The sequence below is a fragment of the Crotalus tigris genome, unplaced genomic scaffold (assembly GCF_016545835.1).
Source record: "Crotalus tigris isolate CLP2741 ecotype Arizona unplaced genomic scaffold, ASM1654583v1 scf7180000018354.2857554, whole genome shotgun sequence".
In the NCBI taxonomy this organism is placed as follows: Eukaryota; Metazoa; Chordata; class Lepidosauria; order Squamata; family Viperidae; genus Crotalus; species Crotalus tigris.
The window spans coordinates 2,389,799-2,410,123 of NW_024096961.1; the positions used below are offsets into that span (position 1 = coordinate 2,389,799).

General features: G+C 37.6%; 1 protein-coding gene across 4 annotated transcripts; it reads left to right on the top strand.

The window, feature by feature from the left end:
- Nucleotides 1–629: 629 nt before the first annotated feature.
- Nucleotides 630–19,300, top strand: SAAL1 (serum amyloid A like 1). 4 transcript variants are annotated; one of them, XM_039350801.1, is made up of 13 exons: nt 630–1,788; nt 3,103–3,267; nt 4,605–4,700; nt 6,508–6,591; nt 8,468–8,547; nt 9,688–9,747; nt 12,343–12,458; nt 13,431–13,614; nt 13,927–14,012; nt 14,141–14,329; nt 15,623–15,819; nt 17,234–17,326; nt 18,651–19,300. In XM_039350801.1, exons 2-13 carry the CDS (start codon nt 3,142–3,144, stop codon nt 18,741–18,743), a joined length of 1,404 nt encoding a protein of 467 aa, XP_039206735.1. In that variant the 5' UTR covers nt 630–1,788; nt 3,103–3,141; the 3' UTR covers nt 18,744–19,300. The 4 variants fall into 4 exon arrangements, with proteins under 4 accessions (XP_039206735.1, XP_039206736.1, XP_039206737.1 ...); XM_039350802.1 differs by having other exon boundaries at nt 630–1,724; XM_039350803.1 differs by having other exon boundaries at nt 630–1,676.
- Nucleotides 19,301–20,325: the final 1,025 nt, after the last annotated feature.

Genomic DNA, 20,325 nt, shown 5'->3' on the forward strand with positions numbered 1-20,325 from the left:
CTTTAGAAAAAGTGCAAAGAAGAGCAACTAAGATGATTAAAGGCCTGGAGACCAAACCATTGACGAACAGTTGCAGAATTTGGATTTGGCTAGTGTAGAGAAAAGAAGGACTAGGGAGGACACGATATAAGTATTCCAGCATTTGAGAGATTGCTACAAAGAGGAGGGAGTCAACTTATTTTCCAAAGCAACAGAGGTCAGGACAAGAAACAATGGATGGAAACTAATCAAGGAGAGAAGCAACCTGGAATTAAGGAGAAACTTCCTAACAGTGAGGACAATTAACCAGAACAGCTTGCTGTCAGAAGTTGTGGGTACTTCATCACTGGAGATTTTTAAGAGACTGGGTAGTCTTGTCTGAAATGTATAGGGTCTCCCGCTTGAGCAGGGGGTTGGACTAGAACAGTGATTCTCAACCTTTCTAATGCCATGACCCCATAATACAGTTCCCCATGTTGTGGTGACCCCCCAAGTGGGTGTGGCCACCAATAAGAGGGAGTAGGACAGCTAGGGAAAAGGGAAAAAAATGGCGGACAGCATGGTTTGGCGACCCCCATGAAATGGTCATTCGACCCCAAATGGGGTCCCAACCCACAGGTTGAGAACCACTGGACTAGAAGACCTCCAAAGTCCCTTCCAGCTCTATTTTGATTGAAATTTAATACTTGGTTGATTACATAGACATGCCAATATTGGTTTCTTGGAAAATGTATTGAAATTGTTTGCTGTTGTCTTAGTCTGGAATGAGTTTTTTTTTTAAAAAAAAAATCCCAATAAGTGATTCTTGAGTATGCAATAAAGGCAGAAACAGAGTTATGTTTCAATTGTTCTCCCAAGCCAGTGGGGAGGGGGAAGGACCAAGTTTGAAAATGGGCTAAATCTAGATAGGGGTTGCAGAGAAAGAAAAATCACCCACCAAATCCTGAGAGAAAACGTAGTTGAACAGAGACTCACAATGTTACCAGCTCCTCCATTAGAAGTCCTCCTTTCTTATCTTTCCTGATCACCTGAACTCAGAGTAGTTATTGTTAAGGAGCTAAGAAGAATTTTAAAAGCCACACTCAACAGGCTTTTCTTACCTTATTTGATATAAAAAATAAAATAAAATACAAGTACAAAAGTAAAAACCTTTGAATTGACCTAGATTCCAGGAGCTTGCCACCATATAGCTTTTCTCCTTGGCAGCTTTACAGCTTACCACTTGCCTTTTTTTCTGGGAGGAATTTTTTTTTTCAGTTTTCCAATTGATTTTTTTTTCCTCATCCAGATAGTAACGAGGTCAAGCAACCTTGCATATCTTTGAAGGCAGTCAAGATCGACCGGGCGCCGTCACGAACAAGACACGACATTTGAACGGGCCAAACTTGCGACTCGCTCGACCTCCCATCCGTCCTCCGGCATGCCGGCGCGTCTCCGGGTTTTGCTCGCACCGCCATACCAACCCTGAGGAAGAAGTTGCGCCGAGAAGCCGGCGGAGGGCGCTAATGTCCGGGGGGGGCAGCCACTCCCGAGCCGCGTCAGAGCGAAAGGACTGATGCGTGCGAGGACGACGCGTCTTCTCCGAGACGTGGACGCTACCATTTCTGGCCACTGCAAGAGGAAGAACTCCCCCTCCCTGATAGAGAAGAAGCTTCCAGGTTCGACCCGGGTCTTTTCCAACTGCGGGAGGTAGCGAGGTTGGTCGCCCCCGCCCGAGCAGCCCAGGCCCGACGCCGCTGTGATGGGTTGGTTCACAGCCGAGGGGAGGCGGGAACAGAGGGGAAGCTGGAAGGAGGTGGAGTCATCTAGGTAGAAAACAAAACTCGGGCCAATCGGTATCGGCCACCGGACCGGCGGGAAGGCTAAATTGCAAGGGTTAAGGCAGAAACGGGGAAGCCGTGTTTCGGCGCTGGGATTTGGCGTGGGCGGCGGGAGAAACAAGCAGGTCTCCGGGTCTCGTGGCCTGTGGCAATTGGTTTCTGTGAATGGGGCTTTCCTGAGGACGAGGGCGAGGCCAACTTAAACTCGATGCAAGAGCTCACTCCCGATTTGTTTTCGTTTCTAGGGAAACGCTGGGGCTTTTAATTTGCCCCAGAGGTTGAAAACAACAACAACAAAAGATTTGTCTTTCCCTATGCACAGAATTTCTCTGACTTTGTGTTCCCTTTTCTGGTTTATATTTGTTTTGTACAGGTAGTCCTTGACTTACAACAGTTCATTTAGTTGACCGTTCAAAGTTACAATGGCCCTGAAAAAAGTGACTGACGACAGATTTTTTGCACTTACAACCTTTATAGCATCCCCATGATCATATGATCAAAATTCAGATGTTTGGCAACTGACTCGTACTTATGACCGTTGCTGTGTCCCAAGGTCATGTGATCACCTTTTGCAACCTTTTGACAAACAAAATGGGGAAGCCAAATTCACTCAACCGTGTTATTAACTTAAAATTGTGGTGATTCACTTAAGGGTAAGAAAGGTCATAAAATGGGGCATAATTCACTTAACAAATGTCTCACTTAACAAATTTTGGGCTTATTTATGGTCATAAATCAAGGACTATCTGTAATTAGTTATATTGAACAGCCCTATTTTTGTGCTTGGAAATTGGAAACTACTTAGAAATCAATCTCAGGAATTTAAATTCAACTGGACACATGAATAGGTTTGAACTTCCAGTTATAGAAAACATCTCAGCATATTCCCTCCTAAGTTAACAAACAAGTCAATAGACATTATACATCTTCAGCTGGTTTTTTAATGATTTCTTAGATGCAGTATGAGAGTGCATTGTTCTGGAAAGCTACATGTGAGTTTTAACAGGCTTCTCAACAATTAGTTCTGGATATATTTATTTTTAAATCTAGGAGATTAGCGGTTTTTGTAACAAATTTTTTACTATTTGTCAGGTAAGTATTGCAAGGTATTTCTGCATGAATGACCGGGGAACAAGTGACAAATTTTTGCAAAGCATCAGAATGTTAAAATTGGGAGGGACCATAGATCTCTTCAGTGCAAGAATCTTACTGCTGTGGACTTACTGCTTTTTGGGCTTATCCTTAAGGCAGTTTTCTTTCCAAAATAAAATTTTTGAACTCTTGTTTTCTATTTTTTTTTTAGGAACCTTTCAATCTATTAATAGGATAGCATTGCACAAATATGGACAGAAATCCTTCACCCCCCTCAAGTGATTCAGAGGAGGAAGAAGTGGCTGCTGGAAATTCCATTGGAAATACAGTTTACAGTAAACACTGGCTGATTAGTGTGCTTGAAAAATTAATTGAGGTGCTCTGTATTATCTTCTCTGTGTGCACTTGTTATATGCTGAATGTGAAACAAATCTTTTCATAGAAGTGTGGCAAGCATAAGGCAGATTATACATCAGAGCCAGTATCTTGGGAACAGGTGTTTAATAGCTAATTGGGAAATAGCTTAAATTATCACTCAAGCTTGCAGATATAGAAGATGTAATTTTATATTAATCAAAGTGTTAAAAATGATACCCAAGGGTTTTCTGTTAAAATTTGAACAAGGTTAGTCAAAAACATGAACAATTTTGTAATGGGAGAAACGGAATGGAAGTTAAATAATTACTAAAATATTCAGTTAATCTGTGATTAATTCAAGATGTATCAGAACAAAGAAAGACCCACAGGGCAGATTCTAAATTAATTCATTGTATTAACAAAATACAGACACCATAGATAAAAGACAACCATTGTATGCAGTTACTGTAGTACTGACGTAGACATGTTGAACTGTTAGGTGATTTTCTATTATGGCACATTATAATATTAATGTACATGTAAATTTCAAACGTTTCCACCCTGGGTTTATCAAGAATGAATGTTAACACTCCAAAGATATGGTAGAGTTTGGGACTTTCCAGATAAGGTCTTCTTCCTAGCTTTGAACAAAGAGAGAACAGAGTGGCAGAATATGTAAGCTAAGTACACAGTAACAAAGTGTCAGCATATCTTGGTTATCTGTAATCCTCAATTAGATTAATTTAATTGTATGGCACAAGACCACGAAAGCTAATTTGTCATCGTAAAGGTGATGAATATCATTTGATTATCATCATTGGCCAATAGCTTGCCTGCACTCATGTCAGAAACACCGAGGCACTTCTAGGTTGAAAGGATGAGCTGGTGATCTCACCATTTGCTGTGAGACACCCAGGTGGGGGTTCCTTTCATATCTCCAGCAGGAGCTAGAGAGAAAGACAGGAGCTCAACTCTGCCCTACGGCAGCAGTCGGATCTTGAACGTTGGTTTGCTAACCTCCATCCCACCATCGTAACCACGTGAACCATCACACTCCTGGCCATTAGCTAAGAGTTATAGATGCATGCATAGTTACATAGGTAGCTTTATATGTAAAATGTATAAAATGCAAAACAGCAAGATATCACATTGAAATTAAAAAGTCTTATCTGGGTGGACTCTGGTTGCCATGAATAACATTCCCATAACTGCTATAGTAGTATAATTGTAGCATAACTATATTTGTTATGGTTTAGGTACAATAACTACTTAAGTCTACGGGTAGGTTTTTCAAAGTTGCTTTGTAATTTTATTTATGTGCTTTTATTTACTTACAACTTTGTTAACTCTTAAAAGGATACTTCAAAACTGAACAATGAAGAAGAACAAATGGAACTAGATGAAGAGATGGAGAATGATATTTGCAAAGTATGGGACATGTCAATGGATAAGGTATTAGTTAAAACTACCTCCTGTAGGGTATTAAAATCATTTGGGAATAAAATTGACTATATATAGTATTAACTAGAAAGTATCCCTCAATCTTTTCAGGTACAATAATTTTTTGTAGGCTGTTTCCTCCTTCTATCATATGCCAAAACTCTCTATGAGCTTGTGCTTTCTAATCTGCCTTTATTTGTTTCTCTTTGTAACTGCCTCCATACTTTCATTTGAAAACATATATTTTCTGTTTGTTTTTTGTTATGGTATTTCCAGCTTTCATATGCTTCTCTTAGAACAGAGATCCCCAACCTTTTGGGCACCAGGGATCAGTTATGTGGAGAGAGGTTTTTCCATGGACCAGAGGGGGCGGGGTTTTGTGTGCTGCCTGCATCCCACGGATGGGGCTTTGTTTGTTTGGGCGGATCAGTTGCTGGCATGCTGCGGCCCGATACTGGTCCATGGATCGGGAGTTGGGGACCCCTGCCTTAGAACCAAAAAGGCCATAGCTTTCACTGTTCTGAAATATCTTTTTCCACCATGATTTTGCCTTATGTTTGTCACTATCTTCCTGGTATTAGATTTTTTATTTATTCAGCATACTGCCTGTTTTCACTTTATCATTGTCAACTGCAAGTTCACCTAGCATGCAAGATGACATCTTTGTCTTAAGATATTTCATATTCCATTTTTAAGTTTCAGAAACAACTTTAAATGTCTTTTTATTTGGTTAAGAAAATTTTACCCTCTGTGGATCTCAAATTGTCAGTCTCCAGTATAGTTTTCAGCTGTAAGTTCTTCTAATTTTCCATTCTTGTAATATATTTGTAATAACATTTGTGAAGAAGAATCAGTTTTGTTACACCATTTCATCTGAAGATGTTTCACCTTCTAAGAATCTACATGATCTTTGGCTGTGGTCAGTGAAGTAAAATTTCTTCTTGTATGTTCATGCTTGGCATTGTCCATCTCAGTTTGTGTCCCGCGGAAACCCACCTATTTATCTGGCATTTCTATATCTGGGTTGCTGTGCTTTTCTTTATAACATTTTAAGCAAAATGTTGCTTGTAAGAGACAGGGATTCTCAAAATATGGATCTCATTTTTCTTTTACACCTGATCAGGTTGCTATAGGCAGAGTTGGAATACGGTCAAATCTTTTTCTGTGCTTTGTTACTCATTTTACTTGTCCAAGTTGAATAATTAAGAATCTCTGTGATATATATCTTAAAACGTAATTATTAAAAGTGAATGGTATTTTAAAGTTATATATTTATTACTTCCTCAACCTGACCCCTGCAAAAACTTATTCATAATTTTCTACCCAGATTTATTGTTATATGGGGTAGCAGTAGAAACCTTGGCATAGATTATGTTTATTAAAATCAATGTAAAGTTCCTCACATTGACCTTATTCTCTCTATGTTCTCCATACCTTATCTTAAATTAAGCACTGAAGAGTTTTGTTGATACACTTCTTCCAAAAGAAATAACCTGTCTCGTACTATCTGTTGACTAATATTTTGATCATCTGTTTATGATCAACTGGTCTTCTGAATAAATGAGAGAAAGAATGTATGTAATATCATCCATATTACTGTCTTAAGATCCTGTGTTGCCAAGAATCATTCAGAGGAGATAACATCAATATAAGTTCAAACTTTACGTTCAGTAAAAAAAAAAAAATATTTGCAATGGTGCTAGTAGAAACGTTTTGCAGTATATGTAACTCCAAAATGAATTTTTTAAAATTATGCTACTCCTCACCGAATCAGCTCTGTTTCACTCTACATCAGTAATCCAAATTTCTTGCTTTTCAGGACGTTGCTTTATTTTTACAAGAGTTTAAAGCCCCTGACATATTTATGGTTTTTCTTGCAAAGTCCAAGTGTCCTCGACTTACTGTAAGTTCTATTATGAATCTTTGTTTATTACTTATGTGTTGAGTTTGGGACTATAAAATTATGCAGTTGAATAAAGCACAAACAGGAAATAAAAGTACAACGTTAAAAAGTAGGAGAAAGCCATTAAATGCAAGTAATCCTGGGCTTACGACTACAATTGAGCCCAAAATTTGTGTTACTGAGCGAAATAGTTGTTAAGCGAGTTTTGCACCACTTTATGACTTTTCTGGCCACAGTTGTGAAGGGAATCACAACTGTAATTGTTAAGTTAGTAGTGCGGTTTCATACAGCATAAGTATGAGATTAAAAAGTATTATTTAGCTTTCAAATAATTTATGTTTAAGGTAATGATTAGAATTGTTGTTTTGTTTTGTTTATATATATTGGAGTTAAAGTATTTAAAAATTTTGTTTTTTGAATGTATTTATAATTGTTTGATGTTTATTTAAGTTGTAAGGTTTTTTCTAGTTTTTATTAACCCTGTATTCAGCTCTGGGAAGGAGGGGGGGAGGGTGAAGGGAGGGAAGGGGGTGGGGTGGGAGAGGGAGATTATTTTATTGTAAAACTGTAAAAATTTTCAATAAAAAAAAATTTAGTAGTGCGGTTGTTAAACAAATTTGGCTTGTCAAAAGGACGCAAAAGGTGATCACACGACCCTGGGACACAGCAACATTCATAAATATGAACCAGTTGCCAAGCATCTGAATTTTGATCGCATGACCATGGGGATGCTGCAACTGACGGGAGAAAAACTGTCATAAGTCACTTTTTTCAGTGCCGTTGCAACTTTGAATGGTCACTAAACAAACTGTTGTAAGTTGGGGACTATCTGTATACAACTGACTAAATATTTCTGAGTTGTTAGTATCGCTTGTTATTAATCCATATACTTCTATGGTTTTCTAACTATTTTATCGTTGGTTATAGCAGTAATTTTCAACATCAGCAGCTTTAAGATCTGTGGACTTAGCAACAGCATGAGAATTCTGGGACATTCACAGATCTTAACGTTACTCATCTTGAAAAACAGTACAGTTATTTTCTTCTTGTGCCATATCCGTTATCGGACGTTGACGATCCTGTTTTTATCAGCAGCATGAAAAAGTGCTGCTGAGTTTTGTCCAAATAGAATCACACAATTGTGTACAGGCAGTCCTTGACTTCTGTGCATGTAGTTAAGAAATGTTAACTGACATATCCTGATTGGCCATGACTTGGCATAACTAAGGTTTTGAATAAACCGGATATGACTTCCAAAATTATTGTTGTTTTTAACCATTTAGTTGTGTCCAACTCCTGGTGACTTTATAGGCAAGTGCTCTCCGTAATACCCTGTCCAACACAGCTTCTTTCAATTGTATGTTCAGCTTAGCATCAGATTTGATGTTGTCAAGCCAGCTTGTTCTATGCTTGTCTCCACCTTCTTTGTCATATAATAAAAATGTAAACAATGGGAGAGTTTAAATAAGGAATAATCTAATAGAGATGGAATCAAGTCACATTGTTACCAAGAGATTAATTGATTTGTTGCACTTTTCCTTTAGGAGCTCGAGGCAATATATGCAGCACTTCCTCCCCTGCTTTTGTCCTATAAGATAATGCAGCTTGTAGAAAATACCAATATATATACCCCAAAATGTCATATTGTGTAAAGGCTATCAGTACGAGAAATCTAATGCTTAATAAATATGTTATTAAACCATATTAAAGTATCTGGCTATTTGTTGAGGGAAAAAAATGAGAGCATAGAGAATTAGATTTCTGCTTCAATTGATTCTGCATATATTGAAAACACACCTAAGCATATATTTCCTGGATAATGTTTACCTTAATGTATATATAACTTTATGTTAACTTAATATATTTTGTATTGCAGGAAATCTGTGTAGGTATTTTGGGAAATATGGCCTGCTGCCAAGATATATGCATATCTATTAGTAAAAATGAGAACCTGGGGTAAGTTTTTGTTTCATGATTTTCAGACTCCAGTTTTACCTCCTGTTGCTACTAAAACACCATTTAGTACACAGTGATTCTTAATAGAATGAAAGAAGAAATGTACTTGATGTTAATGTTAGTAAGGTTAGTAATATTTCTCAAGGAGGAAAATACAGGAAACTTAGTGTCAAGTCCAAAAGTAAGAATAAAAAAGAATATTAGAAAAAAATGACTTTATACATATGTATTAGCAAACATTATCAAGGACAAGGTTTTTTTTTTTTTGGCCTGGCTACATTAGCAGGATCTATATTTTTATTGCAATCTAATTTATCCAGTTGTTTAACTTTCATGTTCCTCCCCCCACTCTATCTCTTTTCTCACTTCCATTAATTCTTTGTTTATCCTTTCAGCTGTGAGAACTGCAGTAGCAGAGTCTTAATATAGTGTGAATAGAATCTTACTAAGGATAGCCTAAACCTTGGAGATGCCCAGATAAAATATTTGATTCCTCCTTTAAAAGATAAAGGCTTCTATTGCAAGCATGTAATCAAATTGCCTTTTTTTATTTCAAAAGAGCTATATAGTATGGATGCCAAGGATTGCTCTTCCAAAACTCATTGCTGGTAATAGAAGACAATCAGATGTTAAATCTGTTATCTCCTAGCAGGGGTAGGCAACCTTGACTCTTTTATGACACATGGACTTCCAGAATTCCTGAGTCAGCTATGCTGGCTCAGGAATTCTGGGAGTTGAAGTCCATGAGTCATAAAAGAGCCAAGGTTGCCTACCCCTGTCCTAGCCATTGTGTGTGTCTGTCATAACTTTGAACAATCGCTAAGAGAGGACTACCTATAGCAGGCATGTCAAACTCGTGACGTCATGTGACGTTGCGCGAGGTATCGTGACTTTTTCCCCATTGCCAGCAATGGGATGGGTGTGGTTTCATCATGACGCATCCGGCCTATGGGCCGGCAATTTGACATGCTTGACCTATAGTAAAACATTCTCCGATATTGCACTTGCACTTTATTTTGGCAACTCTAAATAGCAAGGATGAAAAGGCTCAGGAAACATTGACAGAAGTCTGAGTAAAGACATAGAAACTAATGTTTGTCTCATTTTGTATGCTGCTTAACCGATATGTAATTTTTCCAGACAGATAGTGCTTCATCGTTTATGTGATTCTGATTCCCCAACTCTGCTTGAAACAAGCAGGTAAGCATGGCTTTTTTGTCTGTTGGTTTGTTTCTGAGGGATTAAAATTGCACTTAGCATAAGATACAGTGGTAAGCTAGAATGATAAAATTCTGATTTACCTGGAAATAGTCATGATGTTTGTATATACTGTACACAAACCTGTAGCTTGTATCTTTGTAGTTTGTAAATGCTAAATGCTTGTAGCTTCTCTTGCAGTGAAATGCATTTCTCTGATCTGGTCAACTCTCTGTGTGGTTGTTGTATACAAACCAGGATTTCTGTTTAATTCATTCAATTTTTTTCCCCGGATCAGAAGCCAGGCATGGCTGCTTTGCTTGTAAAGATAAACCACTGATGGAATTATTGTTGCTTGATTATAATTATAAACGAGCCATAATTCTCATTTAGTATTAGGTGTAAGTGAGGCCATTTTCCAATGCTCTGATGTTCTAAATGTCTGAGTAAAAGTACCAGAATGTTTACTCAGTGAATTTTTATCTTTTTTTCTTACAACTGTTGTCTCCAAAAGCTGCTCATATCAGTTTTAAAACTGATTAAGCTGACAGTCCAAATAAGTGGAGGCCAAAAGAAGGACCAGTTTTTAAGACCATAAAGATGATGAGCAATATATACTGGCTTATATATTCCAGTCAGCATAGTTTGATCTTCCTTTTCTAGAAGACTTCCTTAAGTGGCTATTTTTGCTCCTTACCTTTTTGGACAATACATAGAATTAGAATGATTATTCTGATAACAGGGACATTAGGATGCTTCTAATCCTTCCAAACCCTGGCAATTGTCATGGATATCTGCGTATTCTGGCTGGCAAAAAGGCTGAAATAAGGAATCTAGTTGATCTCCCTTTTAGAATTTAGAACATTTAGAATTCTTTTGGCCAAGTGTGGTTGGACACATAGGAATTTGTTTCCGGTGCATAAGCTCTCAATGTACGTACAAGTAATAGTGATAATCATGATCATATTCAACATGAAAATACATTCATCATAAATTGTGAAATACAACTCTTCATCATAAATCAGTGATGGCGAACCTTTTAGAGACCGAGTGCCCAAAAACTACCCCCTGCCCCTACTCTGCCCCCGCCCACCCCTTGCCCCGCCCACCTGCAGGGCCACACACTGCCTCCATGGCCCACCGCAGCAGATCGCCCAGGCAGCCCTGCAGCACCATGGCAGCCATGCCCTCCGCCCACACCCCGCAGCATCATCTGCATGCTACGGGGCGCAAGGGCGGAGTCTTTTCCCTGCTGCCTGGCTATGTCCTTGGCTGCGCTGCTCCGTGCAGGCCGCGCCTTGGGGTGACTCCCCTCCAGGGGGGCTGCTGGTAAGGAGAGGGCCACGGGGGGAGGCACGGCTGGGGCGATGGCACGTGTGCCCACGGAGAGGGCTCCGAGTGCCACCTCTGGCATCCGTGCCATAGGTTCGCCACCACTGTCATAAATCATAAGATGTAACACTTAGTGTAATAGTCATAGAGTACTAGCTAAGCAAACAACATAAATCATACTAGGGTACAAAAAATATACATTGTAAGATACAAGCACCAAAGTTATAGTCATAAGAAAATAAGGATAGGTAATAGGAAAGATGAGGAGTATCGTAGTAATACAGCTTTACTAAATATTTTGACAGTGTTGTAGGAATTAGTTGTTAAGCAGAGGGATGGCATGGGGAAAAAAACTGTCCTTGTGTCTAGTTGTTCTGGTCTGCAATGCCCTATAGCGTCGTCTGGAGGGAAGAAGTTGAAATAGTTTATGTCCAGGATGTGAGGGGTCTGTAGATATTTTCACAGCCTCTTTCTTGCTCGTGGAGTATACAGGTCCTCAATGGAAGGCAGGCTAGGAGCAATTGTTTTTTCTGCAGTTCTAACTATTCACTGAAGTCTATGTCTGTCTTGTTTGGCTGCAGTTCCAAACCAGACGGTTATAGAGATGCAAATGACAGACTCAATAATTCCTTTGTAGAACTGTATCAGCAGCTCCTTGGGCAGTCTGAGCTTTCTGAGTTGGTGCAGGAAGAATTTTTGATGTTTTGCTAAATAATTTAAATCAGAAATCCAGAATCTTTGTGGCTTGGGGGCCTGGCTGAGGGTAGAGAAGGGAACTGGGCCACGCAAGCAGCAGGCCAGTGTGCACGCATGCAGCTCAACTTGCGCAAGCAGCGGGCTGGCATGCACATGTGTGAGTGCCTGCCAGCCTGCTGCTCGTGCGAGTTGTGTTGCACGCACACATGTGTGCTGCAGCCAGTCCCTGGTATGGCCCAATTCCAAATAGGCCACTTTTTTCAATGCTGTTGTAACTTCAAACAGTTCTAAATGAACTGTTGTAAGTTGAGGACTACCTGTATTCTACTGTATTTTACCTTACTCGGTCTTCACAGTTAAATTGATTTCACACATCATTTATTTGATTTTAATTTTAATTGTATATCTAATCAACATACGCCATGATAAAAACTTAAAGAGTGGAGTCCTGTACAAGTTAACTTAGAAATAGGTTTAATGAGCTCACCTTTAAACACTTATAGGACTGATATGTACATTTGGGCTTTTCAAAAAAAAACTCATATTGTTACATTTCCATTTGTATTTTAGGTTACTGTTGACTTGCCTCTGTCAATCTGAGGTGGCTAATATTTGGGTGGAGAGAATCAGACAAAGTCCGTCTGTCTATAACTGTTTCTGCTTTATCATGTCTAGTTCTACAAACGGTAAGCTAATACATGAATAATGTATTTTATTGCATCGAAGAGCATTTTTTAAAGTAAGGAAAAATGCACAACTTCTAATGTACTTTGATTATGGGAATCAAATATTTTTAAATTATTTGTAGGGAAAACTTTGCTCAAAACATTTCTATTAAGAAATAAAGAATCCATGATACAGCAAAACCATGTAAATCAGTGGAGTAGCTTCTGGTGCCTTATTTTCCTATATTTTCCTTATTTTCCTTATACAATCTTTGGGTTGTCCATAGCATACTATATTACATGAATATAAAATAGGAATGTGATTAGATCTTCATAAAGTACTATGTTTACAAACTGAAGGAACAATAGAAGCTTCTTTCTTGAGTCTCTAGCAATCCAAGTCTTGGGTAAAACAACCTTCAGCTGTAGATGCCATAAGTAGCACTGATTTTCTGAATTGTCTTAAATATATTTTCAAAGGTAAACATAGGCTAAAAGGGGAGGAGTGCAAGAAATGTATAACATTTCCAATTTAAAAAGTTGTAGACAGGTGGTATATGCATGCCCTTTCATACTCCAAAGCACATTTTGGCCTTGAAATCCAAAGTGCTCTTATATTATAGCATAACATTAAACTGTTTGGAAATCCACATCCTAATTCTTAATGCTATGCTTTATTGTATCACTCCTGCAAAGTGAATTGAAAAAAGAAGTATAAAAGTTAAGAAAAAGGAAAGAAAAAAACATACAACAAACATTTCTTGGGTTGGGGAGGTTACTTTTCTGGTTATTTTGTATTTATTTAGCTGAAAATAAAATTACATTTGATTTACCAATACTACGTAAAGATTCTCAAAGCAGCATACATCCAAATTAATTACTATTAGCTAGTAATATAGTATAGTATATTAGAGCATACTAAAATGTTTTATTTTCTGAATGTTGCTTTGTATTTTATGTGGTCTTAATTTAACTGTACTTTAACTTTTTCAGTGGACTTACTGGTGAAAGTTGGTGAAGTGGTTGATAAGTTGTTTGATTTGGATGAAGAATTAATGGTAAATTGGATTAAAAAAGGTTCTTGTCCGTCAACGGAACAGCCCACCGATGATTCTCCAGATGATGTTCCTGATTTTAAAATTCTACCTTGTCTGCTTGAAGCTGCAAAACAAGTTTGGTAAGCATCTATCAGTATGCATACAAGCATAGAAATATAAGGCATTTTTTTTTCATATTGGACAAATGTTCGGGTTCATTTTACCCGCCTTTTGTAGCAAAAGAACACCAAATCATGTCAATTTTAAAATGGAAATGTTGGAGTTTAACTCTCTTGGATATCACTGAATGGGGTAGAAACATTTCAATAAATATTTGCTTTTTTCAACAATATGGTCCTCCTTCACCTCTGAGTTTTCTCATATAGATACAGAGGCACACAAATCTTTCTTAATGAATAATTCTAACTAAAATTCATAATGATTTACTGCAGCTCAGATAACAATTCCGAAGGACTTGAAGTTTATATGCATATTCTACAGCTGCTCACTACAGTGGATGAAGGCATTCAAACAATTGGTATGTTTTCTGAAGCATTTAATAACGAAGTATTTGTAGAGATTGAGAGATTATTAAAGATTATTAAAAAAATCTTTAATAAAGATTTTTTTTCAGAGATTGACTATTTTTTTCCCCTCATCTTTCAGTCAAATCTTCTGATAGAGGAAAGGAAACCTGGAGCTTGCTCTATAATCTCTTTTGCAATGAACTCTGCCAGCCAGATGATCCACCAATTATTGTTCAAGAACAGAAGACCCTGTTGGCTTCTATTTTATCTGTGCTATCAGCCATTTTTCCTTCACAGACAGATCAGGACTATGTTAAGATGGGAAAGAGTAAGTGCTATATCTTACATATTACAAAAGTCAAAATGGTGGGGAAAATAATCACAGAATTTCAAAAGGGAGTATTCAGTAGCATAGATCAGAGTGGAGTTAGGGCAGTGGTTCTCAACCTGTGGTCGTGACCCCATTTGGGGTCGAACGACCATTTCATGGGGGTCGCCAAACAACACGATCCACCATTTTTTTCTCAGCTGGCGGCACCGCGCATGTGTGCCGCGCCGCACATGCGCGCTGCGCATGGGGTGGCGCATGGGGGCGCTGCCGCGCATGCGCGCCACGCATCCTTATGACCGGGGTCGCCGGTATAAAAAGGTTGAGAACCACTGAGTTAGGGTGATGAAAAATTTACAAGAATACGTTCAAATAATTTTATATGTGAACCATTACTATTGTATTCACAAGTGGTAAATTTGCCATAATGAACTAGAGACATAACTCACTGTGTACTTGAGTAAGTTTAGTGAAAGAAATATCTCTAAAGCGGTGGCCCCCAATCTTTTGGGCACCATGGACCGGTTCCATGGAGAAAGGCTTTTCCACAGACTGAAAGAGGCGTGGTTTTGCATGTTGCCTGCATCCCGCGGATGGGGCTTCGCTTGTTTGCATGGCCCAGTTGCTGGCATGCTGTGGACCGGTGTCGGTCCATGGACCGGGGATTGGGATCCCTGCTCTAAAGGACATTTATTTTTCAAAAGAGAAAAGAGTGACATAAAAGGGCCCCATTTTTTTCTCCCAATATCTAAAATTTCTCTCTTGCTATTTCAAGAAGTAAAAGAAAAATAGTTTCATAATATTTTATTTATTGTCATTTGGACATAAATTGAAGCTATTGTTAATTTTCCTATATTCAATTTAAAGTCATAACAGTATAAATTTTCTTCATCTTGAATTTGTTTTTAGAGGTTTTATGATAAATATTATATATGGCTATTTATTCCAATTTGTCTAAGCCATAGATTTTTGACTGAAATGATTACATTCTAACAAATTGACATTGTCCTTTTAAATATATAATATTACAAGACATGTGCATTTCCTCTAATATTTTTTCCTTTTAAATGGACTGTTCTGTATATAAATATTTATGGAAAATATTTTCATTTGATCTATAATGACAGTTATTAGGTTAATTTGTGAAGAAAGAGCTGTTCTTTATTTATCTTATGTTTCTTCTCAAAGACTCCAAAGTCTACCTATTTTAAAATTTACTTCACTGCAAGAATTCCTCTTTGGCCCAAAATACTTTTATTCAGAATTTTAATTTATTTATTTATTGCATTTCAGATCTGGTTCTGATTGACAGCGTGATTAGAGTGTTACAAAATATGGATGAATGTGAGAAGAGATCTGTAGACAGCTTGAAGAAATCCCAAACAAAAGAGTGTGAGAAATTGGAAATAGTTGATGAAGATTTCCATTTAAAAATCTTGAAGGACATCTGTTGTGAATTACTCTCCAATATGCTCCAGGAATTATCAGAGGTTAAAAAAATCATATAAACTTTGAAAATTAAGGGATGGTTTCAGCCCATGTTTTATCACTAATGTAATAACTTCTATAATTTTGAGATGGAAGAATTTATTTTAAGGGTTGTTCATGCTTCAGAAATTATTCAGAGGGATGTTTTGGAATACGTGGGAATTACAAGTATCCATGTATGCATTAAAGGAATTCTATCTTTAATGTGTTTATTTGTTTGTTTGTTTATAACCCGCCTTTATTATTGTTACAAATAAATCAAGGCAACAAACATATCCAACATATCTTCCTCCTCCTATTCCCCACAACAAGAGACAGAGTAACTGGCCCAAAGTCTCCCAGATGTAGGAGATGATTAGGCTGAACCGAGGGCGGGGTCAAACACATCATCAGTTTGGACGCTCCTGTAAGAGACCTAAGTCCAGTCTCCTTGAAGTACATTGACAGGTATCTACCACCAATTTGGCTTCACTGGTAGTAGATGAGATTCTTGTGTATAAGTGTGGAATAAACTCGTAGTGCTTTTGAAGTATATCCTGGTTTTTTATTTCTTGGGCCTGGCTTTCATGGATAAGACAGGACTTGAATCATGGTCTCCCACTTTCTAGCTATAAACCTGCTAGAAAATATAAAAATATATGTTATTTATTAAAGCAGCTTACTCCCCCAAGGGTCATACAGATGCTTTAAAAAAAGGCCTGGCTGTTTATAATGGAGCTGTATTTGCACTGTTACATCTTCTGAAGTTCTTCTGGATAATTTTTGAAGCATGTATTGTCTTACTAATTTTAGAATTTTCTTCTAGAATGGAAAGGAATGGAACCTATATTTTTATGTATATGAGCATATACACATGAGAAGTGTAGAACACTTTCACCATGTTAACAATGATAGAAAACTGGCCGGCTTGCATTTTATAATTTCTGCAAAAATCTCACTGGAAAATTGTTGCTGTAGACAGACAGTGTCAGTCCTCTGTGGGATGAATATTTTTTTTATGAAATATATTGATTTAGTTTGATGGAGGTAACATGTGTATCCATCCTTTGTTTTAAGTGCTCACTTCTCAGCTATTGTATACAAATACCCTCTACAGGACTCTTCTAGCAGTTATGGGGTATTACACTTTTAACACCTTTTTTATAGCCAAACTTATTCAAAGATTGATTTATGCACATGAAACACAGTGGAATATTGCTTATTTAAGTATTTAATAGTTAACATTTAGTATTCTTCATATGCAGAATTGTTATTAATATTAAAATGTTTTCTTTGATCACTGGGTTGCCATGACTAACATTTTTTATTGGAACATACTGTTTATATTTGTCTTTCACCGTTGAGTTACCGACCTTAATAAGGTTTGTTAAAAATTCTTTATTCAAACAGAATTTAACTCTTTGCTGGTATTTTTAGGAAAACATATTGGAGGGTCTCAAGCAAGGTCATATAAATGAACAGAAATGCTCCTGTGCATTTCAGAATCTCCTTCCATTTTATTCATCTTCGGTATGTATGACTTATAAAAATAAGCAAAAGCTATGTTTGAGATGATTCTTAAATATTGTCAAGGATAAATATCTCATATATGTGGTTTCGTCTAAAAAAAAAAATTTAAAGATATACGTTCAAAAACATGGCTGATAAAATTTCATTGATAGAATAAAAAAAAATGGCTCTCTTCTCTTTCCTTTCCCCCTTCTCCTCCCAGCTTTAAATTATATAACCTATGCCTTAAAAATTGTTAAGGTGTTGGGCTGACACTGGGAAAATCCATATTTGAGTCCACCCTCAGCCATGGGAGCACACCAGGTGATTTGGGGCTGTTGTAGTCCTTTCTGCTCAAATTACCTCACAGGTAAATTCTAGTAAAATTTCTATCGTGATGCATAGTCTTCAAAGCTTTCTATGTTTTGAATTTCACAAATTCGTTTGAGAGCATTGATCCTAGGCATTCAGGTTAGGGGATTTTTATTGTCATGTCGGTGTTGTAATTTTGTTCTTTATTGTACACTGCCTCTAGTTCTTCAGAAATGGGGTTATAAATTTGGTGAAACAAATACAGGTCTTCGACTTACAACGGTTTGTTTAGTGACCATTCATAGTTACAATGGCATTGAAAAAAAGTGACTTATGACCATTTTTCACACTTACAACCATTGCAGCATCCCCACAGGTCATGTGATCAAAATTCGGATACTTGGCAACTGACTCATATTTATGACGGTTGCCGTGTCTCCAGGTCATGTGATTATTTTTTGCAACCTTCTGATAAGCAAAATTAAGGAAGAAGCCAGATTCACCTAACAACCATGTTACTAATTTAACAATTGCAGTGATATGCTTAACAACTGTGGCAGGAAAGGTTGTAAAATGGGGCAAAATTCACATTAATTGTCTCACTTAACAACAGAAATTTGGGGATCGTTTGTGGTCGTAAGACAGAGACTTCCTATAATATTATAACCCTGTTTGTTTTGTTTTCTCAACCACGAAACACTTTACACAATGCTTTTCCCCATACATTTAATATATGTAAAGGAGCAGCAATGAATAGGTTAGGAAGGAAGTTTTTCCACTGTCACAGAAGTGATATTGACTGATATTTGGGAAGTTCAAAACCAAGAAAGCTTTGAAGGCATTTAGGTATGCAGCTCTGTAGAAATTATTATTTGATGTCCTATAAACTAGTAAAGAGTGAAATTTGGAAACAATCTACATCCTGGTCAAGGCAGTTGACAAAATAAGTTCACCCTGCTTAGCAATTTGCATGTTTTACCTTATTCAACTTGCTATATAGTATATGACAAAATATACTTTTCTTTTTTTCCAGGTGGAGAGTTTTCTTGAAGTGCTGCATGGAGCAGATCAGACTCTTGCTGACAACTTGAGCAAAAGCTTCCCAAGCTTGAAACTCCAGGCATAGGTGCAGGTGTCCATTTTGCTGCAGGAGACTGTGTATAATTTTGTTTCTCTTTGAAGAAAGCAATGGGTAAAGAATTCCAAGCAAATTGAAACCTATATGAAAATCCTTTTAAAATGGATGCAATAACAAATGATCTAAAAAAGATAAGTCCCCTGAAGACTGTTTAGCATCTGCAGCTCTGCATTTTTAAAGCGCTGTGGGTGGTGACAAAATGCAACATAATTTTATATGTTAATAGCTATTGAGGTTGTACTTTTCAGCTAAAAGTTAACAAGGCTTCATCTAAGTCTGACAAAGGTGCTCCTTTCCCCATATTAATGATAAAATTAGTTAAGATTTTTTTTTTTTTGCAGAGAATTGGCTTGCTTTGGTTTGTTTGTCTTATTGAGTTAAAAAAATGATTCAAAAAGTTGTACCAAAATGAAGCTTAGTTATAGGAACATCCAAAATTGGAGAGTTTTGTAAGTAATAAACAAGTATTCTGACCTATGTGACAGATGTCCTGTTTGTGCATTATTTTTGTTAAATGAAATAAACTATAATTCAACTATACTGAAGAAGTGTCATAGGTCTTCTAGTGTCATGCAACAACCTGCAGTAGCTACTTGCTGCCACTGGTATGGAAATTGCAGTATTGGAGGAAGGTTCATATGAATTTCATATTGTTTTTGTTGTTAGTTGCGAAGTCGTGTCCGACCCATCGCGACCCCATGGACAACATTCCTCCAGGCCACCTCATTCTCTGTCGTCCCATTCTTCTATTGCCCTCAATCTTTCCCAGCATTAGGCATATAGTGGACAACATATAATATACATTACATGTAACAAAGAGCTGGTTAGATGTAGTGCTGGCCTAGTGTGAGTTCTAGATATGAAAGTGAGCTGGGAATTTCGACTAATCTCTCTCTCTCTCTCTCTCAGCCCAACCTACTTTACAAGGTTGGTTTTTTTGTAGGGAAAATAGGAGGCATGAATATTTACTACCTTGAGTTTTTGTGTGTGAAGTGTGATAAATAATAATAATAATAGTAACATAGAAAGATGTAAATTTTGTAGACAAGAATAAGGAATTTTAATTTGCTCTGACTGAACCTTGCCATGTATGGTTTCTGCCAGAGAAAGTAACAGTAACATGTTTTTAATAAGGGGTTTCCTTATTTTGAGGGAAACTAGATGTCCCATGTGTTTTAAGTGAAACCAGTGGTCCCGTTTAGCCCGCTTATTCCTGGCTTTCCTACACTCGTAACTTTGCAGAAAGATAGATGTTCTATCATGTATACACTGAAGACAAGCCATAGGAATTGGGTCACTCATTGTAGTCTTCAGCAGACAATTGAGTTGTACTCCAGTCTGAAAAATGAGAAATTCAAACGGGAATATGCTAAACCAGTGGTGGCGAACCTATGGCACACGTGCCAGAGATGGCACTCAGAGCCCTTTCTGTGGGCACATATGCTGTGCCCCGGAGATGACGAGGGACTGGCCCCCGCCACCCTGGCCCCGCCACCCACTCTGCCATGACCACTGCGGCCACGCCCACCCGGCACCTAGTGATAAGTTGGGTTGCATTGGGTCTCTAAAA